Here is a 22,720-nt window from a genome sequence, read left to right as displayed (position 1 = left end):
ACAAGTTTGCCTGCCCTAAACAATCAAACCAGCTCTCACATTCCCCTCCATCTCCGGTTAAAAAAAAAAAAAAAGGCAAGAGGCAGAAGGTTATCCGAACTATTCATAAAGGAGCTAAGTAGTAGGCTTTTTTTTTTTTTTTGGTGCCACTGTAAAGCAATACATAAATAAAATAAACAAACCGGTATTTCTCAACTCGAGCTACAGAGTAAATCAGACATTGAACATAAACATATGCGCAATCCTAAATAATAGAGGCAATAATGACTCCGGGGGGGGGGGGGGGGGGGGGGGGGTTTTCATGGAGAGATTGATACTCGGGAAAAGAAAGGGAAGATGATTATATATATAAAAAAAAAAAAGGAAAAGTTAGTTCAACAACAAGCAAATGGAGTGCGAGATAAAAAGAAAAATTGAGTATAAACTGTAGCAGCATCGGAGACGGATAATAACCCTAATGCACTCAAGGCAAGCAATTATCTGTGCATTCGTCTCATGTCAAGAACAAAGAGATAGACTAGAATGCTTATGCATACAACAAAGAGAAAAGAACCAGGCACCACAAAAAATAAAAAGTTTGAAGGATGAGGTGTAAAATTTTGGAAGGAAGGCAATCGGGTATTTTGAGTTTAACCAGAATAACACAAAAAACACGTCACCTCAAACAAAAAAAAGGCACTCTGATTTAAGTATGCAAAGAGGAAGGATAGCAAAAACACCGCCCCCCTTTCTCTAACTAGACTATTGGGGCTTGTTCCAGAAATCTAAGCTGGCCACTACATCCTCTCCTGCCTCGTCCTCGTAGGCATAAATGATCTATACGACTTATTGTCAGCGGGGCCTGCCTCCAGCGAAAGGGATCGTGTTGGGAACTGGGAATATATACCTCTCTTGTCGACGAATGTAACATGCGAATGTTACGCCCGGTCATGATATGAACCAACTCACTAGTCTCCAAGTGTCTAATTTCAATGAAGCTGGGCTCAAAGGCCAAAATGTACGGATATGAGAGCGCGAATGCCGTTGGGTTCCCTTCCCAGGCTATTCGCCAATCGGGTCGTGCACGCCATCCATTCCGGTTCACGAAGAAGGAGAAGTCACTATAGTTTAGTAGGAACTCTCCATTCAATCTTTCAATGTGGATTGGCTTGACGTTTTCTTTCCTCGCGACAAAGTCGAGAGATGTGTCGGCTTGATCCAGTAATGACTGTCGTTCGGTTGTCTCCAAACTAACGACTTCGAAGCCACGAGAGCATCCTACACAGAGCGTCGATCTCAAGAAATGCACCGAAGAAGATTCTGCGGGGATATAGAACTCCTAAAGAGATGATGTTAGTAACAAATTTATAGAAAGTTTTGAACATAGACCCTACCTTGAACGGCTTCAGTGCATCTTGTCCGCTCTGGAACATCTTGGTTAGAGGTTTCTTCTTGCCCTTGGCAAGATTCTCCATAGGCTCAAAGACCTTAATAGTCGAGGACAAGGCAGACGTCTTGACAGAGCAGACAAGATGCCTTCCAAGACCGATACCAGATTTGAAAAAGTTTGCGTGGCCCTGAATTTTCTTAGGTCGGCGTACAAGCGGGTTTTGTCCATCGTGCACATCCAGTGCTTCTAGAGGATAAGAACTGAGGGTCTTGTTGGCCAGTACAAGCATGAGCTGGTACTCTTCAAGAGTGTCAATCTGAGTAACTGCAGTCGCATCGAGGACACGTTTTGGCTTAGCAGATTTGTCTTTAGGCCACCTTTCAGACAAGTAGATGCCATTGTCGGTTCCATAAACCAATTTCCGACCACCATCTATATAAGTGTCAGTCGACTATTTTCTATCAAGTTCAAGTCTTTAGTGGAAGCAACTAACCTATTGGAACCAAACAATTCACTCTGTTCACTGCGGTGAAGAAGCCTTCACACAGCACGGTCTTCGAATAGAAGTTGCTGCTATGCTCTCTCAGTTTCCGTTGCTGCCCTTCAACCAATTCGATAAACCTTTTCCGTTGAGTTTGCGACGTTGCCCACAAGGTTTGGTCATAACCTCCTTTCCCAAGGTGTCTGAACGTGATAGGGAAAGCATCTTTGGAAGCTGGTGGTGCATTGGCTGCGCGGCCAGCGGCTAGCAGGTTAGCCGAAGGACGTTTCGCAATACCTAGTTTCGGTATGACTTCATCCATTTGCGCAATAACAAGCAGTTCTAGAGGTATCGGCTTCTTGTATACTCGGTACTCCTCGCGTTTGTTCACAGCCTTTATTCTCACAAGCAAGACTGCATGGTCGAAGAGATAGGCTGTGACCTCGGAAGAATCTGTTGGTCCCTTTTTAAACGCCATTTTTATCAACATGGTGCGGTTCTCTTCTGTGAGCTTGAGATCCACGTAGTCGCCAGGGGCAAACTTGAGAGCCATGTTTAATTGCATCAGATTGAAATGGTTCTCTGATTTTCCGCTCTCCGTGTTCACGCGGGACAAGAAATCACGGATGAGCGCAATGGCTTTTGGAATGTCTTGCTTGTCCGGATTATCGTCTTTCGTGTACTTGACAACATTCTCCAGCAACAAGGGGTATCTGGCGAGACGAGTAGTGGGCTTCGTGAGATAGCCGTTGAGCTCCAGCTTTCTCGACTCTTTGAGCCTTTCTGTTTCCTCGACAAACTTGGCAAAGGCAGGGTTGGAGGCGCGCTCTTTTTCAAACTCATACTTCCCGTAGAGTTGATTTGCACCGTATTTTATAAAAGGATCGAAGCGAGGGACATACTGAAGGAAGATATCACCTACAGAATGGACGACGTGGCTTTCTTTCTGTCGTGCATTCAGTGCTTCTGAGAATCGGGAGTTGACGCTCAGGACCTCGAGAACGTTGCCAAACACAGTTCTGATGAATTTCTCTCGACGATGCTCGGGAACTGGAGAAAGGTTGGTGTTATGCGCGGAACGCAGCGGCCGCATCCAGAAATCTCTCAGATACTCTAGGTCTTTCACAAAATCACGCTCAGTGTACATAACCTCGAAAATGATCTCTTGTCGTTTCTTTTCCCTATCATCAATGCTATCCGCGACTTCTTTCGGTACCATGTTGATCCATAGCTTCTGGTCCTCGCTCTCATCCTGATCATGAAGACTGCCTCTCGATGCGGAGGTCCGTAAGCCAGGGTGAGGCTTGAGGTTCAATCTGGCTTGCTGCTCCAGTCGTCTCGGACACGCAATCGAATAGCACAGCTGATCTCGAGTACAAGTTGGGGAGTAGCATTCCGTCAAGAGTGTAAAGACTCCGTTTACCTCGGAAATCGGAGATTCCTCTCCCATGGTTTCTCTAAACTGGTAGAGCTCTCCAGGAGCGTCTCGCAGTCGGTGGTCGTATGTCACATCATGAAAAAACTTTTGTGCATCTAGCGCTCTGCCGAGTAGGAGCGCTAGGTTCCGATCCGTTGTTTTGATGATATACGATAACAGATCCACGGCTTCGGCACCAGTAAAGGCGTTGGTGTACGCCAAGTCGTTCTTAATACGCTCTCCAATGGAGACTCGTTCCTTGAAGACTGCAGCCACGCGCGATAGCAAGGCGGGGTAGACAAGGGGGGTCCTGCTACGATGAGCTGTCACAGTCGCAGGGGCGGAGTGACCAGACTTGACGGAGTTGGGAGTCTGCAAGCTGTTATTGCGATCGGCAGCGACGGTTGAGGCCATAGATAATGTACGAGAATTGATGGAGCTTTCGCTCGGGTGTCTGATTCTTGAGTGAGGATCATGTGGTGGGGTGATCTCTGGTAGGCCAGGGATTTGATCAGAGGGTGGCCTTTCCATGGGGCATCGGTCCATACGGTCGGCACGGTCCCGCTCCATTCCAGAGTCTCGTCTCCGATTTGGAATCACTCGTCCAGAACTGATCGTCTGCGCATGATCGCGGTCGGAGGTGTAAGAGCTCAGCGACATTGCACGCTCGTTGTCATGCCTCTCGGGTACAATTCGGCCATGAGGGGTTCGAGAACTCATTGGGTGATAGCCTTGTTGTCTAAATGCACTCGGAGGCGCTTGGTTGTAATTGTTGGGCGGGGCGTGGAATTGAGGGGGACGTGGTCCGGGTCCTGCCATAGAACGTGATCTGTACGGGTCCGAATTCAAGGCGGCAGGGGGAGGAATCCGAGTTGGAGGTTTCATGGGTGGATACTGGGGAGGCGGTCTGGCAATGGAGTCCATCCGCTGCGGGATGGGATACTGAGATCGACTGGAGTACGGAGGGATTGGAGGATTGCGAGGCGGTGGCATGGAGCCGTTAGGCTGCCACCGCGGATCGTGGTATCCCGATTCGGGGCCAGGCCCATAGCTGTGATGTGCCTGTCTCATCGGTGGAGGATGGCCACGCGAAGGCATGTAGACTTCCGGCGAGTGGCCGGTCATCGTGTGTGCCCGTTCCTGGTGGAACTGAGGGGTCTGGGAGGTCATCGTCTGCGAGCGACCAGGAGGCGGGGCGCCTCCAAATATTTCTGAGAAGGCGGCATCGCGTTGAAAGGAAGATGCATGGCCGTATGGGTTGGGTCGAGGGTTCCGGCCTTGCTGGGAACCGTAATCCGCCATTATCCGTTTAAAAGGTGATGGTTACGGGCAGCAAAGCGGAGGGGAGGTATGGTCTGGGAAGAGAAGTAATGCGAAGTGGATTCGAATCACTTGTTGTGACTGTGTCGACTGTACACCAACAGTAGACGGACCTTGAAGCGTGACAGATGCCAGCTTTAGTTAGCGTGAATGTCAGCAGTTCGCTGGGGTGTCATGCTTCGGATACCCAATGTCTGTGGAGGTAGCTATTTCGGTGTATCGTACGCTTATAATCAGGTCGTGGAGACAGTCCGGTTTGAAAAAGGAAAGAAAACAAAAATATATTAAATAAAAGAACTCCACGAATGCCCAAAAAGAACGGAAGCAGTAAAAATATACAACTCGGGTCCAAGGGAAGACGGGAGGTGTTCTGGAAGGGGGGGGATCATAGCCCGAAAATCCACATCCTCAATGGCAGCAAACGTTTCTCGAAAGGAGCCGGGGTTTGAAAAATTGAGACCCTCGCCCGACCAAAAGAGCGGAGCTAAAACAACGCAGAGAGAAGAGAAGGGAAAATAACAAGCAAAAGCACGCGAAGGATCGAAGGCAAAGGGGAGCGGAAGGGTTTGATTGAAGGAGGATGACAGGGTCCTTGGGGGAGAGAGAGAGAGAGTTGTTGTCGAGCCAGTTGGTTGAACAGGCGCACGGCTTGCGATTCAATTGGTGAGGAGACCTCTCCTCCCACGTCCGCAACCGGCTTAGCGCGGCTTTGGGGCGGAGGCTGCCCGTGGCGGTGCATCTTAGTATTTCCGGCGATCAGCCAATAAACGGCTGAGAAATTAAAAATCCAGCCAATGGGAAAGCCGCGCCCACGGCACTTCATCCACTTTTGTTCTCCATCCTTCATAGCCACTGTGGCTCGTTTGACTTGGCAAATTAGTAAGCTAATCATCCATAAATCACGTGATATGTGGCTTTTCGTCCCGATTCCCCGACCGGCGCCTGCCCTCTGTTTTTGCTGTTTCCAACCTTGCTCCTTTGCCGTTTTTGTTTTTGGCAGTCGGAATGTGCTCTGGCCAATACATACTACCTGATTAGGCACTCATCTCCCTGCCTGTCCTTGCTCACGTGTCCTGCTCTGACCTGCCCTCTCTCACACACAGTCTTATATATACGTTTCTCTCTGTGTCGAGAGCAACCTCCCTGTCGAAGCTGGTCGGTCCAGAACAACCACCACCATGGCTGAGAGCGAGCTTACACCCAAGTTCGCTCCGTTCTTCGGAATGGTTTGTCTGCGCCGCCCCGCATTCAAAGCTACCACAGCTGATAATGGCAAATAATAGGCAGGCATAGCGTCAGCGGTGAGTTGACCATTTTCCCTCCCCTCCCCCGGCGGCCACCTTCGTCATCATTACCTGCCTATAGATACATGCATGCATACCGTTTTACATACTCGATTGCCCCTGCTGACAATGCTCGCAGATGATATTCGGATGTACGTCCTCGTCGGAAACCCTACGGCTTGGTCTCATGTCTTCTGCTCACACGGCTATGATAACACAGCGTTAGGAGCCGCATATGGCACCGCGAAGGCCGGCATTGGAATTGCGAATGTCGGCACATTTCGCCCGGATCTTATCATGAAGGTGAGTGTGCCCACGGTCGGCCTTCACAGCAGCATGCGAGATGGCTCACATTGACTCATCGACAGTCGCTTGTTCCAGTTGTCATGGCTGGTATTATCGCGGTTTACGGACTGGTCGTCGCCGTTCTAATAGCTGGTGACATTGGAACCCCAGCACAAAATTACAGTTTATACGCGTGCGTTCTCGTAGCCCTCCGCCTTCTACCCTCCCTCATAGGAACTTCAGCTAATACAACGCCTAAAATAGCGGATTTGTACATCTTGCGGCGGGACTGTCCGTTGGCCTTGCAGGACTTGCGGCCGGCTACACCATCGGGATAGTCGGAGATGCGGTACGCCCCCCAAAAAAAAAAAAAAAAAAAAAAAAAAAAAAAAAAAATTCTGAACAAACACGCGTGCGGGAGTCAATGCTAAAAGAGACAATTTAGGGAACACGAGCCTTCATGCAGCAGTCGCGTGTATTCGTGGGCATGGTGCTGATCCTGATTTTCGGTGAAGTTTTGGGTCTCTATGGGTGCGTTTTACACGCTCGTTGGAACCCCGCGTATCGATAGCCTGGCTGACATTTAGCTTGATGAAATCCAGTCTCATTGTCGCATTGATCCTCAATTCGAAGCGTTGAGGTTTGAGCACGTTCCCAGCAATTTTTAAATACTCTTCTTAGCATCCTTTTTTTTTTTTTTCCTGCCCTTTTTTTGCGGGATATATGCACAATTCCATCATTTCCTCGATGTACATTTTCGGCGCCTTAGCGGTTGATCCTATTTGGAAGGCTTTTTCATTTGTGGTTCCTGTGTTTTTCTTGGGATTCTGTTTAATCTGGCGCGAACTGGAGCAATTCAATTGATAGACGTAATTCTTGACATGTATCCAACAAGGTTTCAAGTTTGCTTGAAGGCTTAAATCAAGGGGTCTTGTTCAAGGAGCTGATCATTCCCATCAGGGACCCCGGGGCACCGGGCGGAGACCTGACGTTGGATTGACTTCATCTCGGCTGTTTCTTGTCAGTGTTCTGGCTGCTACCGCCGGGTCGCAGCTCCAGCCCAGATCTTGGCGTAGCGAGAGAAGGGAGAAAAAGCTTCCGCCCTCAAACACCCAGCCCCGCCTACGTCAGACAACTCGATAAGCTCAGAGTCAACATCCGCTGGAAAAAGTCACTAGCTACTTCATCCCAGAACCACCTCTTCCCGGCTCTCTCTCTTCCCTCTCCCTACTCTCCAGCTAGAGTACCCGAGCAATGTATCCTTACCTCCACGCCTATTTCACGAAGTCAATGGCGGTAACGCGCTCTCTCAGGTCTACCAGTCTTCGCTCTTGTCACACTTCTGAACCCCAGTGAGCCAAATAGACACTTCTCATTTAAACCCCTCGGAGCTTGTTCTTGAGATCGGTCCCGGAGCTCAGGGATGCGCCCCATATAAGGTGGGAGGTCTAGCTGGGATACGACATCGACGGACGACGCCTAGACGCGTCTCGCATTCCATTTTCCCCTGATGGCGATGGAGACGATCCGGCAGCCGCAGGAGCAATGTCGGCCGGAGATACATTGCGAACCCCAAGACATCGACACCAAGAAAATCGGGTTCCCGCCCTGGCCTTCCTCAAGGCCCAAGACGCCGCAGGATATTGTTGAGAATCGAGAGCACATCAAGGAGCGACTGCCTAAACACAACTTGAAGGTTGAGGATTTCGAATTACTGAAGACGCTGGGGACCGGTGCGTAACTAATCAGCCTTTTATCATAGCGGTCGTGCTACATAACATCATGTATGCATGTGTGATTTGGTTGACATGGTGCTTATTGATATGACGTTGAACCCAGGCACGTTTGCGCGAGTATGGCTCGTTCGGCTCAAGAATGTAAAGGACAAGAACAACTCAATTTTCGCACTAAAGGTCCTTCGCAAAGCTGATGGTGTGTACTCGCCGATTGCGACCTTATACCCTGTATAAACCTCTATTAACGGTGATATCCTTCTCCCTAGTCATCGAACTCAAACAAGTGGAACATGTCCGTAATGAGAACAATGCTCTTCACGCTGTCGCTGGACATCCGTTCATCACAACTCTAATTGCCTCTTTTTCCGACGACCAATGCCTCTACATGCTAGTACGTGTGATACCTTGATTTAGCTCCTTTTTCCCATCCGAATATTGCGGCTAGGCGCAATTTTCCGTTATGCTTTCGTCAATAGTTACTTCACACTTTCTGTCGTTGTCGAGGCGCTGACTGGACCACAGTTAGACTATTGCCCCGGCGGTGAAATATTCAGCTTCTTGCGTCGCATACGACGATTCAACGAGCCCACCGCTAAATTCTACGCTGCCGAAATAGTATTAATCCTTGAATACCTCCACGACGTACAGGGCGTTGCATATCGTGACCTAAAACCAGAGAACATCCTTCTTGACGCTGAGGGGCACCTCAAACTAGTTGATTTCGGTTTCGCGAAGCAACTCTATAGTCATGAGACATATACACTCTGTGGAACACCCGAATATCTCGCGCCGGAAGTCATACACAACAGTGGCCATGGCCTGGCAGTTGACTGGTGGGCACTAGGAATTCTGATGTATGAATTCTTAGTAGGACAGCCTCCCTTCTGGGATCCAAACCCTTTGCGGATATATGAGCAGATCGTCGAGGGCCGCCTGCGCTTCCCGTCTCACGTAACACCAGAAGCACGGGACATAATAAGTGCGCTATGCAAGACCAATCCGTCCGAAAGATTGGGGTACATATCGGGTGGAACAAAACGGGTGAAGGAGCACCCGTTCTTCAAAGGAATAAACTGGGACGATCTGTATCACCGACGGATACCAGGGCCAATAATACCACGTGTTGATCACCCGGCCGACGCAGGGAATTTCGAGGAGTATCCGCCTCCACCAGATCCAAGTACGCAAACTGTATATACGGAAGAGATGAAAAAGAAGTATGAGGCCTGTTTTAAGGACTTCAACGATTAAATCTGTCATTTCTCTGTCGATCAGTTCTCTGGCGCCTGCCGCCCGGCCCATCCCCTAGCGACCCTAGCCGACCTCCCGGGGATGATTATTTCGCCTTATCCGAATTTGCCAACGCTTTCCCTACCCCGGACTCCCGGATCTTCATAATCCATCCCATGTACTCCGTACTCCGCACAACTCCCCTCCGCGCGCGACAATTCAAAACGCGCCTCTCATCCCACTGTTAAACTGCGTATTGCCGGACTGTTCTTCAAAGATCTGCGCTCACCCATAACTTCCTATCACCATACATTCCTACCCTGACAAAAACTAGCCGAACGAGAAGAAAAAAAAAAAAAAAAAAAAAAGAAAGGCTTTTCACCTGTGATACTTTCTCCTCTGGCGGATTGTTGCTTGGCGTATCTAGCAGATGTTCATGGGGCATATCATGTGGATGTATTGTACACACATACGTACCATAGCAATAGCAAACAAACATCTGATGGACAGAACGGATGATATCAATGCATGTGCAGTACAACCCTCCATCCTCTTCTCAATCCCGTTCTCGCGGCACACTTGTTGATCTGGGACGGCTCAGGGCAGATGAGCGACAAGGATGCAAAGCCGATCCAAGGACTATCAATTTGACCCGCTGGATGGATTATGATCATGTAACAACCTTTCCGTTTACTCCATATTCGCCTGCTACCCTCTCTTCTTATGTAGATATTATTACACATGTATGCCAATGCCGTGGTCCCAAGACCCAGAGACAAAAACAGTAATGCACTCCGTAGCATGATCAAACAAAGGAAGAAAAAAAATTTTTATGATATGACATCGGGGAACATAAAATTTCAAGATACGCCGCCCCGCCAGCCCATTCGCCCATCCTTTTAAGATACTGTAAACAATAACACATGCAGACCCTTGAGCGCGAACCAAGAGACAATGAAAAAGAAGAAGCTTTATATCCGCCCAATTTGCCTGGACGGTCCATGCATACAAAATACGTCGGCAGGAAATATAGCCACGTGAATGAAGGTAAATGCAGGAACAAGATAGATAATCCGTAGTAGTCAAGAATATGCACCCCGCCGATGTGGCGCTAAAAGAAAGACCAACATCCTAAAATGGTTGGATTTCGCGACATTCTTTATTTTTCTTCCCATTGCACCAGGCATAAAGGAAATGCAAAAAGGAGAGTCCGCGAATGAAGCTAATGCGAAGGGATTTGATGAAGCATTGAAGCGTTGATGAGGAAGGTGATGCTGATGATATGGAGAAAACCGATGCAGCAAACGCGAAGGTTTGCAGATGGATCGAAGGATCAAGACATGATGTCAGCAAAACTTCGAGAATATGCGCGCCAGGAGGCGGCTTTCGTGAGTCGTCGTCATGACTTATTTGGATACGTGATAAGGTGAAGGGTGTATCCCGGTCGCTGCCTCGCCAGGGGTAGCGAGTGGGGCCACCATGACTGGGGGATGCGATCTTGGAAGTTTGCCCCGAGTCTTGGATCGACGGGTTGTTGAACAGATCGCAAAAAAGAGATTTTTGCCACCAATTCAAGAGCAGCGGAAAGAGGCCTGTTTTGCTTAGCTTCGGCGTGGGGGGAAATTTTGGGCGATGGCCGAGCGCAGTGGGGGCTTAACACGGAAAAATGTTCATTCATTTCAAGATGAAAGTTATGCTTTGGGCGTTTTCCATGCTCCTATTCCAAAGATCAGCAATTAATTGAAACAAGAACGTAACGACAGACCGAGAAGAACAGTGTAGAGAGTACCTTGGAAGTTATGCTTAACGAATGCCATCGGGTGCTCAGGCTCTTCGGCACCCATCTGTCGAACGCCGGGACTGAAGCTGGTAATCGGCAAGACGACGACATCGCCAACGGCCTTTTGGGCAACCATGCCGGTAAAATGCTTGTAGCCAATCTCGCTGGTGGAGTTGCCATCTCTCCTCCCCATGTCAAAGTAGTTCGGGTTATTGAAATAGCGGAAAATCGAGTCTGTCCACACGGCTGGCCCAGTGAATTCGACAATAGTTTTGTCCATCTTGTTCTTTTTAAGCTTCCCCTCGCTCTTCATCCGCAGTGCTTCCTCCGTGATGTTTGCCACAACATCCCGCAATATCGGGTGTCCCGGCTTTGACTGGATGGTCCACTGACAGAATTGGATCCTGCGTGAATACCAGGTCTGCCAGTCCTTCCTGTCTGGGTCCGCCTCGATGCCAATAATAAGACCTATCGTAGTTCTGTCGACAGCAGCAGGCACCCATTCAGTTGCGGGCTTCAGAGCGAAGGTGTCGATGTCGCTGTATATCCCACCACGGGCCAAGAGGATAAGGTATCGGAAGTAGTCCGCCTTCAGCACGGGTAGCGGCATCGACTCAAAAGCCTCTATGATTTCCGGGAAAGCAGCGTAGAGGTATTTCACCACGTAGATCAACCCATCGTCCGTGATCACCTGGTGGACGAATCCTGGGTGGTGTTCAGTCCAGCTAGCTTCGAACGGGCGTAGCTCTTCCTTGAACTTCCCGGAAGCTGGGGTGTACTTCCACGTTTGCCAGATGTAGGCCGGGAACTTCGATTGTATGTCGTAAGGGAACTGGTATCGGAGTCGTTCACGGACAGGTTTTCGGGCCAAGTCTTCGAGAGGAATCTGCTGGGGCTGAAACTGGAGCGAACCGTCCGCGCTTGACAGCTTATCTTCAGGGCCAGCGTTCGATTCTTCGGGTTGTCGAGTGCTGCCGCCGCTGCCGGACAGGTGGAGGATGTACATGAAAGCGAGGAAGGTGGCCGCAATGATCAGGCATCTTCGAAAGGAGATCATGACGGCAGCTTACGTGTATGGATGGGAAGCTTCGGAACAATCGAGAGTCATCAGTCCGCACTGTTAGAAGAGTCAAAGAGGATCAGCGTCATGGAGAAGGAAGAGGTGCACGGCGAGGAGATGTATAAAAGGGCCTCGAGTGCGTTGGCGGTGGCTAAAAGTGCGTTGGTGAGTCGGGGGTGTTTAAAAAAGGGCGCATGGCATTCAATGGAACCAAGGTACCTCTATCGGGATCCGCAAATTCGGGAGGACACAACCTTATTGTCCGTTCATATCTACGGGCTCGAAGAAAGATTTTAAAAGACGGTCTGGCGTCGGATGGAGTCGAGAATATCTTGGAAGCTCAAAAAAGTTTGAGGCCGGTCTCAGTCGGCTCTTTGAGAAACTACTAGAGTTCCCACTCGGCGAAGGCAAGCGACGAAGACTTGATCACAGGGAGAGCGGTCCTGAAATCCCTGGGGCGGGGATGCGTACGTCTGCTCCGCGTGTTTGGCGTCCTGTCAGCCTGTCAGGGAAACGCATCATCCAACGGATCTAGTGGCTGATAATTAGCCCGTCCGCTTTTGATATTTAGCCAACGCAAAGATGTGCCCGGCCAGGGGGGAACAAGAGATCCTGCTCGGGATCTCCACCGCTCTCTGACGAATCCCTGGTGACATCCGATTGATCGACTGTCGTCGTCATACTTGTGTTTGAAGCCAACCAGCAGATCACTTTTGAAACGCCCGTGCTGGCTCGTCCAAGAAGCCAATTTGTTCTCTCGTCTTCCTTGCATCGACTGCCAGATCGGTCCATCTTGGGACTTCCGTGAACCCCCAAGCTCCCTTCTCCCAGATGCGCTGCAAGGCTGAAGTCGAGGCCCAGACTCGCCCAGAGATTTAAAAATACTAGAGCTATCTCACTGTCGGGTGGTTGAAACCCCTTCGAGTGATAGGATGCGCAACCCTGCTGGATTGTCCGACACTCGGGACCACCCATGCTCCTTTAGCTCGTAACCAAGCCCGTTCTCCCCTTTCAGGGTCCGCTCAAAAGAGCGACTAGGGTGCTATTAACTAAGAGTAACATTTCTCCCGCGGCGAAACACGAACCCATACAACTACCTTAATCCGGCCTTGCAACCCAATCTGGAATGCTCTCGCAGGACGGATTGGCGTCAAATATTCAGCTTTTGTTCCGAAATCAACAGCCTGCAAGCCCGTTCTCGACATGGGTGTCACACGCCTTAGAAGAATGCTATATTGATGACGACAACATGCCCGTCAAACTCCTCATGTAACAGAGCTGCTTTTTCACTCCCCAAGTTGGAAACTACAATGTCAGTTTGGTTTAAAAAAAAAAAAAAAAAAAAAAGAAAGATTTTTTTTTCCTACCCTTTGGAGCAGTTTTGCTGTTAGTGCTCGCTACGGGCTAGGCATCATACTCTCTCTTGGACAACGCTTAAAGTTTGCTTGAATCTGCTGTCCTTTCAGACCTTTTAAATCACCCTCAGATGCATGATGATTTCATTGGTCTCGGATGAGGATATTTTTTTTGTCCAAGGCAATTTCTGTTGTGGTTGATGCCGACTGTACTGAAGAAGATCTAATGGATGAGCAGTTGATCCAACTTGGCCAGCCTTCACACCTTGTTGTTTCCAAGCTGCGTTCCCTTCACACCACAAGTCCTGAATGAATCATGGACACCTAAATTGCATACTCATCCTGATGTGGGTTGACTCAGATTATCTTGAAACTGCTGCTCCGACGTTCTGACTTGACAGACTACAAAGTTAGGAGTGAAGATGGCAGGCTCAGATACGTTCTCGGCTACGGGAATGTCAAGGGACAACATGGCCAGCAGGCAAATCCATCGAACTTACTACGCGATTGAGGGTACACTGCCGCCTACCCAGGCTCCTTAAGAGAAGCCAATGGGTGGTTCTTTAACAGGATCTCACTTGGTTCATAATACTTACCCCCTAAGCGGGAGCTTCTTGTCCTTGATAGTGGAGCGACCAACTGCCTAGCCAACCGCGAGCTCAATTTCAACCTCGTCGGTAAACAATTAACTAAGGTAGTCCTGATAACACAAAGACTGAAAGAAATGTTTACTCGAAAAACGGTGAAGCGTTAGTCCTCTTAGCTGCCGGCCCATTTCAACATTTAACAACTCTAGAGAACCACAAAATGAAACAGTTTTTATCTCATGTAAAAGTAGAGGAAATATTTCAAGCCCTTAACTGCCCTCATCCAGCGTTGTGGCCATTCGACGGGAGCTGGCGTCCGGCGGGTGTGGGGGAGAGGGAGAACTCTAAAATTTCCCAAACTGCAACGTCGAAACAGCTGCCAACCCAAAGGCGATCTCCGCATAGCTACATGCCGGACTTCACTCTTTGCCCAAGTCCCACGAATCTTTACTGGTAGCACTTCGAATCATCCCACTGACCGGATGAGTGACGTTTTACATGTATAATCGACAATCCCATCTTGTCTCCTGATAAATAATCCTCCTGCCCTTCTCAGCCCGCAATCATGGTAAGTGTCCACTCCACAACGCGCCTTTGCCAGCGCTCTCTCACACGCCGCTCTCTCTTCCCAGGCCCGCAATAGCGAAAAAGCACAGTCGATGCTTTTCCGCTTTCGCGCCGCCCAAGCTGCCGACCTCGGAATCCTCGACATCGGTCGAACCCGCCGCCCCAAGGCCATCACATCTGTCGACTCCATACCCATCTGCGAGAAATGGCGCGGCCAAGTGCTCAAAGAGATCTCGCGCAAAGTCACGCGCATCCAGGACCAGAGTCTGAGTGACTACCAGATTCGCGATCTGAACGATGAGATCAACAAGCTGATGCGAGAGAAGTGGATGTGGGAGGTGCAGATACGGAACCTGGGTGGTCCCAACTATACGCGTGGAGGTGGGAGGGTGTATGATGAAGATGGGAGAGAGATACCTGGTGGTGGGAAGGGTTATAGATATTTTGGGAGAGCGAGGGAGTTACCCGGTGTGAAGGAGATGTTTGAGGCTGCGGCGAGGAAGAGAAGTGCGGACGAGTTGGAGGACTCGGGTGGAGGGCAGAATGAGATGTTAAGGAAGCATGTCGACGCTGCGTATTTCGGATATGGGTTGGATGAGGAAGATGGTACGCTGCTCGCATACGAGTTTAAGAAGGAGAAGGAGGCGTTTGAAAATATGTTGAAAAGAGGGGACGGCCCCGTCGATGAGGGTTGGCAGCCCCTCCCTGGGGATGGGGGCGATGGCGTCGAATGGAGAGTGCCTACACTCGACGAGGTCCAGGAAGAGTTGGTGGACAGACGAAGACGAAAGTTACTGGATAAAATCCTTTGACACATTTGATATTCTGGGGCTTTGGATCTGTGTGATGATTCCCTTTGGCTTTCTGCATGGTTTGCGGATGGAGTTGGGCATCTTTTTCTTGTTCTCTATGACCTGTCTATTATACAATTTTCATAATTCATCAATGTATTTTTACACCACATAAAATTTCCAAAGAAAACAGTAATGGGTATATATATAAAACAATAGTGAAAAGTAGATCAAAAGGGTCGCATGACAATGGAGGTTATATCACACTCATAGTGGAAGTCGGCTGCTCCTCCGTGTCGATTTTGTCGTCCGCAAACATCTCCTTGAAATTTTCCTGCCACTCTCGTCGCTTGACTGTGGTAATGGACAATACATCATCCATTACAAAGTATTTGAATTTCCCTTCTCGCCACATATGATTGAATTTTCGGGACGCCATATTGATATCGGGCACGCCCCCCTTCGCCAAGCAGCCAGACTTCAAAGCGAATGCATTGAGCAACTCCATGATATCATTCGTGGGCTCGCAGTATTTCCGGTATGCATATGGTTTGTTCTTGTTAATATGGTATAGGAGGTAATCTGAAATTGTGAGATCGGAGACCAGGGACCTCTTGATAATCCCACACGTTGCGAGCTTGACCATGCTCTCCGGCTCGGCAACGTATGGGACGAAGACACCAGGGGTGTCATATACATACATCCCGCACTGTTTCCTGTTAAGGACCTTAATAGGACTGCCGACCTTTCTTGTAACTCCCGGCTCATCGCCAGTGCTGGCAGCTTTCGACATGGACGGCAGGTCCATGCATTGTTGTCGAAGGTAATTGATAAATGAGGACTTTCCAACATTCGGCATCCCCACAACCAACATCCTATAGCCGGTCACCTGGTCTTGCGCGAGAGGTATTGTCCGAAGGTATTTAATGAAGGGCGCCATGGAGCTTTTCGAAAAATTGTCAATGACAAACACTTTCGACGTTCGCTTATCCCAGCGAAGAACCTGGCTCTCTATCTGTAAAGGACAGAGCAAGAAGAACATTCAATGCATTAGCCGCGCCAGTCCTTTATTCTCAAAAAAAAAAAAAAAAAAAAAAAAAAAGAAAGAAAGAAAATGAAAAAGCATGCTGCCGCAAGACACCTTTTGCATCGCAAGTTTCCGGTCCCCGGCCAGATCTCGTTTTGTATAGATTATCGTCCGCTTCTTATCCCCTAAGACATGTTCAAAGAGCGGATTTATTGAAGTAAACGGTATCCGAAAGTCACGGCACTCAATGACATGGTCGATCGAGTCTAGCATGGAGCGCATTCTCCTGAGGCCGGCTCGGTGATGACCTAGGAAGTAGGAGCGTGGAATATTCTCCGACACGTTGAAGACCTGACGAGGGACGAAAGTCGACCCCATCTTTGGAAGCTAACCAACACAATCTTGAGTAATAAAAAAAATGCAAAGAATGGACCTTATCCCTGGGTTAAACGACTTTGTCGTCGCCGCCGTTGGTCAAAAAAAGTGCTTGATACCCGGAGAATAATATCCCCGAGAACGGCAGAAAAGAGCGGTCAAAGCTCGGCAGATCCACTGCGCCGCTCCAGCAGCCGACGCCCGCAGGCTTGGCAGATCTCTCCGCCACAAATAATACCTGCTCCACCTAGTTCTGAGGACGGAGTATATCTAAGCGGATAACTATTCTATACATCCCTCTGCTACAGATTCCCCGGGGCAGAGATATCTCTTTCAACTTCAGCTTCAACTAATAGGGGGTTACTTCGACTCCCTTACATTGTCGCATGTGGCAGAGAACTAAAAGGACGTTGTGCAAAAATATTGGTCTTATTATTAGTAGTACAGCGAGGGAGCAGTCCCTAATACTCCCATATCGCTTAAGGTGAGGAGGACTGCATAGCGGATGCAGCACTGTAATGCTTGAAAACTTCTGCTTCTGGGTAAGATAGCGCGAGAAAAAGGGGAATCCGACAGGCATCCTTCTTCCGTACAGACTAGGATTACAGGGTATTGTAAAATTAGAGGCCAGTGCGCTTAAAACCTTAGGAGTAAGTTCACTTGCCCACATGGATAAAGACGTAGAATCTAAGTCGTTAGGTCTGGTCATAACTTTCATGGCGGCATAGAATGATATGGGGGAACTCTATCAAGCTCTCCATCCCTGGACCAAATCGTGTATCCGGTCAATAACAGCCCCAAAGATCGCATTAACACTTTCGATAATCAACTGTTCAAAATGGCGAATTGCCTCTTCCTCACTCATTTCAAGGTGGAATCGCTCCTTGACTTTTAACACCGCTTTGTCAGGCTCAACGCGGATATCGGGGATATTTGCGTCGACCATCAGACTGAACAAGTTAAGAATGAGATTTGCCGATTTGCGCAGGGTGGTATACGCCGTGAAGCAGTACTGCTTGAATTGCAAGTAATTAGGCGAGTTTGCCCCGCCCATTCCTTCTATCATTTCCTTGGAAAGTTTCATCATCGGAGCGAAGGGTTTAGGGTCACGACCCAGGATAAACCCGAAATCGGCGTGGAAGAAGTGCCCGTCTGGGGCAAGGAGAAGATTCTCCAGGTGACGGTCGCCAACACCCAATAGGTAAGTAATAACGCAGTATCCAGCGCAAGACTTGATATATGTATCCATTGCTTCCTTGCGGACACCCAAGGGCTCACTATCGTCTGGGTTATTTGCCCTTAAGAAGGCAAGAATTGAACCTTTGTACTTTGCCGAAGCTGCAGAAAGGGAAGTGGATGGGACAAACTGCATGGCGCCGGCATTCGCGCTGGTAGCGAGGACCCTGTAAGGTGTGAGTTTGAGGTCCAAATTCTCCTTTTTTAGCAACTGGTCCATAAGACTGATGATCTGGATGACAAGCTGATCCTGCCGAAGGTCGTCCCCAACTTTGAATATGACAGGGTACTTTCGTCCATCAGACAGCTTGAAATTAATTAGTAAAGGAGAAAGTGATGATTTAAAGACATTGGCCGCGTCCGGGAAGCATCCAATGATTCGGACTTCGGGGTCCAACGGAAGCGGCAGTGATGGATCAATCTGTACAATCTCATTTTTAGGATCTGCCAGGCATCTCTTCAGCTGCTCAATCTTAGCGGTGCGGTTAACCTTGGAAAAGCGAATATCCTTAGCAATCTTGGAAAGGACGGTGATGAGTTCGCCTTGTCTCAATAGCGTCTTTCGTTCGTCAGGATTGACCCTTTCTAACTCGACCATGAAGTAATATTCCACTCGCGCGAAAAGCTCACGGTGAGCGGAGGAATTGCCTGTATTATCGTCACATTCAACCATTAGGTACCAGTGGAGGTAACTTCCTAGCAGAACGTTTTGGGCCGCCCGGGTAATCAAAAAGTCAGTCAGAGACGAATCCTGCGCAGGATCATCATCTGTATGTTGTGCGACGGCTTCGTATTTCAGGGCCTGCACGAGTTGCAGGAGGTAGAGTAGCAGCTCTTCGTCATCAGACTTTCTCAGGCGTTCAACCGCGTAAGCCCGAACAGCCGGGTTATCGAATGTTGGGCCAAGCAGCTCTAAAGCATCATCGACGTCAATCTCCGTCCATTTTGGAAGAATTTCAACTGCCTGTCGTGCCTCATTGGCATCTTGCCAGTTGACAGACTTGACAAATTTAGTGAGTGCTCTCTTTTCACGAGTGAGATAGTATCTGAATTTCCAGACGAGATCTTTTTCCTCTGCGTTCAACTCCTGGGTGGGTCCGTAGGACATGATATCGTTCAACTCGTCGCGAATCTTTGGATTGGGCTTGAGATCGCGGTCCATAATCCCAGTCCGGTGGCTACGGACTAATCTGCGATGTTTGTCCTCGCAAGGATTCCCTTTCTGTCCAACTTCGGGGTCATATACCTTAATAATTGGATAATCCTCGTCATCGGAAGCGCCCTCAATACCTGGTCCAAAACGCACCTCAGGCGGCGGGCGAAGTGTCTGGCTCATCGAGGGGTTATGCTGAGAGAAGGAGGAAATAGGCGGTGCTGGATATTGAAAATCTTGGAAAACAATGGGGAAGTCATAGCGCGGGAATTCGATGTAGAGCACAAAATTCTCGTCGTCTATGGTGTCATCCTCCATGTCATTACTCTCCCCGTTTGTCTCAGCTAAGAATTTCTCTCGAGAGACTTTATTTCTTAAGGCGCGTTTTTTCGCAGCTTCTTCCGCTTCCAATTTTTTTTTTTCAACGGCTCGGAACACGAGCTGATCCAGCCAGTCAACCCGCTGAATCTCTCCCATTTCGTGTTTCTTAAGGAGCTTTTCGAGGCGTTCTAATTCCAACTCCTCGGGTGTGGGGCCCTCTTCAACAAACTGCCCAGTCCGACGCTTCGGAGCAGGAGTGCTTGGAGTCGTGGTAGCCGAGTATCCATCTGCAGCTTTGTGCCTGTAGATCTTGCACTTTTGTTTTCCCTTCTTCAAGGTTCCATCCTCTTCGAAAATGGGGATTGTCGTGCCGCCAAAGGGAGTTGAATGGCCGTGGAATGAATCCTCCCCCATTGGATCAAGGTCCCAAATAGTAATGCCTAACTGAGCATTCTGCGGGGCATCCTTAATCAGGAACGGCATTTCTAACCATTCATTCCATGTGCGACTGGTCTTAAAGGGCTTGTAGGAGGTTTGCATAGGAACACCCAACGGCTTGCAGCTCGACCATAGCTGCACTGTAATGTAGAGGTCGGAAACCGGGCTCTGGTTCGATCCAAGGTGTCGAAGCTTTTCGTTCCGGAGCAGTTGGGAAAAGGGTATCTGTTTCTGTCTTCCTTCTAGATTACATCTAGAAATAATCATTAGTAGCCGCAAAAGGAGAGGAAACCTGGGCCTCAACCACACAAATGCTTTGGCTTACATTTTGACGCGTATCGGCAGAGCTACCTGAGCAGAAGTCGCGAAAGTGAATGTCTCCATCTTCTAAACCACTTCCCAATCTTCAGGTGTCACAAAATCAGCAAGGTGCTTTCCATACTCACTCCTAGTATTATTAGCGGGATTAGCCTGGAATGGGGATTTCTCTTTGTGATATCTTTGATCCACTGCCCGTGCCTATTTACCACTCTTGTCTGCAGGGTTCAAGGCGTTCTTCTCACGGCAAATCCAAGCAACAGGAGTGATGTCAATGTCACTCTTGGACGACCCAGCGGATTGGCTCCTCTCAGGCTTGGCGTTCACACTGGGACAAGCGCTAGGGCTTTTTGCTTCCCCAAGCCCTAACAGCGGCTCCAGCGACGGAACTATGTAAATCCGGGGTATGTGCACGGACCACCGCGTGTCTGTCAAGAAAGCCAATTCAATTAGGCCAAGCGGTGAGGTAATGAAATGTCAATGCAATCTCTCACGGCAGTTGTGCAGAGGGCTTAGAGGCTGTGGATGTGAATTCTTGTGCACTGGTAAAAATATTTACTACTTGTTCCAACTTTCTTTCAGTCTGGGAAATACCGGGGTGTTTGCTCAGTTCGTAACAACAAAATTCGAAGACCCCCCCACGGACAGCAATCCAACTCCCCCGGGGCCTTGAACTCGGGGGTATCTCTGAAAGATAAAGAGCAATGGCTGATACTGCAGCTGATAGTGGTTCAGATCTGTCGTCGACTCCTCCAGGCTCTAATGCCGTATCGCCGTCAAACTCTTTCTCCTCAGACAAGGAAAACGGTGCCTCACCTGGCGCGTCGCGCATAGAGAAGCGGAAGCAAGAGAGCTGGCAGGCCCAATCATCAAATGCGCGGTCGGATATGGGTGACGCGTCGAATAAGAGACGGAGGATTTCTGGAAAAGATCCTGGTGGGGATGGCCACGCTGCACACAGGCGCGCGTTGGCCCTAGTCAATGATACGAATTACTATGACCCAGAGCAAGACCCTGAAGAAAGAAGGGCAGTCCGTAAGGGCTTAAGAGACCTTGCAACGAAATTAAACGGTAGTGACCCCTGGCGCTTCGGCCTCTTTTAATAGGTATTGATACGCTAACACTTGGTAGATTCGCGCTCCGAGTTCATCCAAGCTGGATCCAATGGCATCCGGGAAACCATTATAAAAGCCAATGAACTGTTCAAGCAAGTGAAGCAAACATCAGATGCAACGATAGATTCTCGTCTTTTGGTAAACGCCGCCGATTTATCGTACAAGCGAACCGCTCAGGCCATTTTAGGAGACTCGGATTCAGGCATCGATGTGGAGGAGTTTGTGTCAAAATGTATATCGTTTATGCGTGCAATGCCAGTGGGAGAGGGATCACCTAGTCAAACCTTGAGCTCGCAGCGCCAACCTCATGATAGGAATGCTGAAGACAGCGACGACGATGATGACGCTCTTAACTGGGACGTATTGGGTCGACAAGCTTGCTTTCCCCATAATAAGCGCCCTCCACTCTCGGGGTTTTTATATGGTCCCTTATCTGTACAGAAGCGAGTCCGGCAGCAAACGCAACGAAGAGCAAGACAGGAAAGGATAGATCCTTCTCAGGCTATCCGGCCACAACAACTTCAAGCAGAAGACCTTGGGCGGCAGGAGACTGCTAATTTGACAGCCATTTGCACTGAGATCCGGAAGATCCTGGTGAGCACGCAGCAGAGAGGAGAAAAGCTCGCCACCGACGTGCTCTCAAACATGCGTGAACCTTCACGAGATCAGATTCTGGAAGTCATGTATAAGTATAATATATCGGATGATGGCGGCGTCCCGCTCTTCAAATTTTGCATTAATCCTCGGTCCTTCGGGCAGACGGTTGAGAATCTATTCTATGTTAGCTTTTTGGTCAGAGATGGGAGTGTCGGAGTTGCTCTCGATGCTAGTGATCTCCCCACGCTACGTATGTTGGAACCCTTTGCACACCAACCTGTGTACCTCTAGACCATATTTTAAGCTGAGCTGACCACTGTTTCTTGCTAGATCCTTCCACACCGGCATTACCATCCGAGGCACAACGCAAGGGTCTTCAGAAACATCAGGCCGTTTTCAGCCTGGACTTTGAGACCTGGAGAAATTTAATCGAAGTATTTGACATCAAGAAACCATTGATTCCCCACAGAAATGAAGATGCAGAGTCGTCACAGGTAAACAGAGACATGCTTGTAGGTCAGCATATTTAAGCATTACTTTTGGAGCTATGGCTGGGAGGCTATTTGATTCTTTGTCCGGAGTTTTTTGACTTCAATTAAGCCTGCGAAGATTTAGAGATTATGTTTTTATTTTATTCACGATGCTGACGTATTGAACAAGCCTATTGTTGGCCATGTTCCATTGTGTTTGATTGAACCTGTATATATTACTTGCATAGTTCTATTTTGTAATTTACTCACAAAGCCTCCTTCAAAGTGCGGTGAAGCGCTCTCCTAACAGGATTCTCCTTCATCCAACCTGCCTTTTTACATGTCATTAAGTAGTTTGCCCGTAGCCTTCAATCATCAGCCTTGGATATGTGAATGTGATCTAATTTCC

The 22,720-nt window shown here is 48.9% G+C and overlaps 9 protein-coding genes across 9 annotated transcripts; 4 read left to right on the top strand and 5 right to left on the bottom strand.

Moving 5' to 3' along the window:
* Nucleotides 1-741: 741 nt before the first annotated feature.
* Nucleotides 742-5,111, bottom strand: CIMG_06777 (rho guanyl nucleotide exchange factor; the record flags this gene model as incomplete). Its single annotated transcript, XM_001242880.2, has 4 exons — nucleotides 1,863-5,111; nucleotides 1,374-1,801; nucleotides 887-1,318; nucleotides 742-816 (listed from the first exon to the last, which is right to left on the bottom strand). Exons 1-4 carry the CDS (start codon nucleotides 4,567-4,569, stop codon nucleotides 742-744), a joined length of 3,642 nt encoding a protein of 1,213 aa, XP_001242881.1. The 5' UTR covers nucleotides 4,570-5,111.
* A 471-nt stretch (nucleotides 5,112-5,582) lies between these two features.
* Nucleotides 5,583-7,035, top strand: CIMG_06776 (V-type proton ATPase proteolipid subunit 2). The gene is made up of 8 exons (XM_001242879.2): nucleotides 5,583-5,813; nucleotides 5,871-5,888; nucleotides 6,010-6,022; nucleotides 6,091-6,173; nucleotides 6,239-6,348; nucleotides 6,420-6,504; nucleotides 6,601-6,686; nucleotides 6,758-7,035. The coding sequence occupies exons 1-8, from the start codon at nucleotides 5,766-5,768 to the stop codon at nucleotides 6,792-6,794; spliced, it is 480 nt and encodes a 159-aa protein (XP_001242880.2). The 5' UTR covers nucleotides 5,583-5,765; the 3' UTR covers nucleotides 6,795-7,035.
* Nucleotides 7,036-7,365: 330 nt separating this feature from the next.
* On the top strand, nucleotides 7,366-9,633 carry CIMG_06775 (AGC/PKA protein kinase). The gene is made up of 4 exons (XM_001242878.2): nucleotides 7,366-7,888; nucleotides 7,995-8,087; nucleotides 8,158-8,282; nucleotides 8,414-9,633. Exons 1-4 carry the CDS (start codon nucleotides 7,666-7,668, stop codon nucleotides 9,140-9,142), a joined length of 1,170 nt encoding a protein of 389 aa, XP_001242879.2. The 5' UTR covers nucleotides 7,366-7,665; the 3' UTR covers nucleotides 9,143-9,633.
* A 187-nt stretch (nucleotides 9,634-9,820) lies between these two features.
* On the bottom strand, nucleotides 9,821-12,060 carry CIMG_06774 (alpha-1,6-mannosyltransferase subunit). The gene is made up of 2 exons (XM_001242877.2): nucleotides 10,911-12,060; nucleotides 9,821-10,838 (listed from the first exon to the last, which is right to left on the bottom strand). Exons 1-2 carry the CDS (start codon nucleotides 11,956-11,958, stop codon nucleotides 10,813-10,815), a joined length of 1,074 nt encoding a protein of 357 aa, XP_001242878.2. The 5' UTR covers nucleotides 11,959-12,060; the 3' UTR covers nucleotides 9,821-10,812.
* Nucleotides 12,061-12,230: 170 nt separating this feature from the next.
* CIMG_06773 (uncharacterized protein) lies at nucleotides 12,231-13,241 on the bottom strand. Its single transcript, XM_001242876.2, has 2 exons — nucleotides 13,047-13,241; nucleotides 12,231-12,995 (listed from the first exon to the last, which is right to left on the bottom strand). Exon 2 carries the CDS (start codon nucleotides 12,934-12,936, stop codon nucleotides 12,529-12,531), a length of 408 nt encoding a protein of 135 aa, XP_001242877.1. The 5' UTR covers nucleotides 12,937-12,995; nucleotides 13,047-13,241; the 3' UTR covers nucleotides 12,231-12,528.
* Nucleotides 13,242-14,291: 1,050 nt separating this feature from the next.
* Nucleotides 14,292-15,438, top strand: CIMG_06772 (pre-mRNA-splicing factor isy1). The gene is made up of 2 exons (XM_001242875.2): nucleotides 14,292-14,471; nucleotides 14,536-15,438. The coding sequence occupies exons 1-2, from the start codon at nucleotides 14,469-14,471 to the stop codon at nucleotides 15,280-15,282; spliced, it is 750 nt and encodes a 249-aa protein (XP_001242876.1). The 5' UTR covers nucleotides 14,292-14,468; the 3' UTR covers nucleotides 15,283-15,438.
* Nucleotides 15,351-16,721, bottom strand: CIMG_06771 (mitochondrial GTPase). Its single transcript, XM_001242874.2, has 2 exons — nucleotides 16,403-16,721; nucleotides 15,351-16,276 (listed from the first exon to the last, which is right to left on the bottom strand). The coding sequence occupies exons 1-2, from the start codon at nucleotides 16,664-16,666 to the stop codon at nucleotides 15,518-15,520; spliced, it is 1,023 nt and encodes a 340-aa protein (XP_001242875.2). The 5' UTR covers nucleotides 16,667-16,721; the 3' UTR covers nucleotides 15,351-15,517.
* A 350-nt stretch (nucleotides 16,722-17,071) lies between these two features.
* CIMG_06770 (phosphoinositide 3-kinase) lies at nucleotides 17,072-20,353 on the bottom strand. The gene is made up of 2 exons (XM_001242873.2): nucleotides 20,137-20,353; nucleotides 17,072-20,064 (listed from the first exon to the last, which is right to left on the bottom strand). Exons 1-2 carry the CDS (start codon nucleotides 20,193-20,195, stop codon nucleotides 17,412-17,414), a joined length of 2,712 nt encoding a protein of 903 aa, XP_001242874.1. The 5' UTR covers nucleotides 20,196-20,353; the 3' UTR covers nucleotides 17,072-17,411.
* A 293-nt stretch (nucleotides 20,354-20,646) lies between these two features.
* CIMG_06769 (nuclear protein Qri2/Nse4) lies at nucleotides 20,647-22,595 on the top strand. Its single transcript, XM_001242872.2, has 3 exons — nucleotides 20,647-21,200; nucleotides 21,261-22,091; nucleotides 22,172-22,595. Exons 1-3 carry the CDS (start codon nucleotides 20,834-20,836, stop codon nucleotides 22,369-22,371), a joined length of 1,398 nt encoding a protein of 465 aa, XP_001242873.2. The 5' UTR covers nucleotides 20,647-20,833; the 3' UTR covers nucleotides 22,372-22,595.
* Nucleotides 22,596-22,720: the final 125 nt, after the last annotated feature.

This window comes from Coccidioides immitis (genome assembly GCF_000149335.2).
Source record: "Coccidioides immitis RS genomic scaffold supercont3.2, whole genome shotgun sequence".
NCBI classification, from domain to species: domain Eukaryota; kingdom Fungi; phylum Ascomycota; class Eurotiomycetes; order Onygenales; family Onygenaceae; genus Coccidioides; species Coccidioides immitis.
Note: the sequence above shows the minus strand (reverse complement) of the source record. Positions and strands in the feature narration are given on the sequence as shown.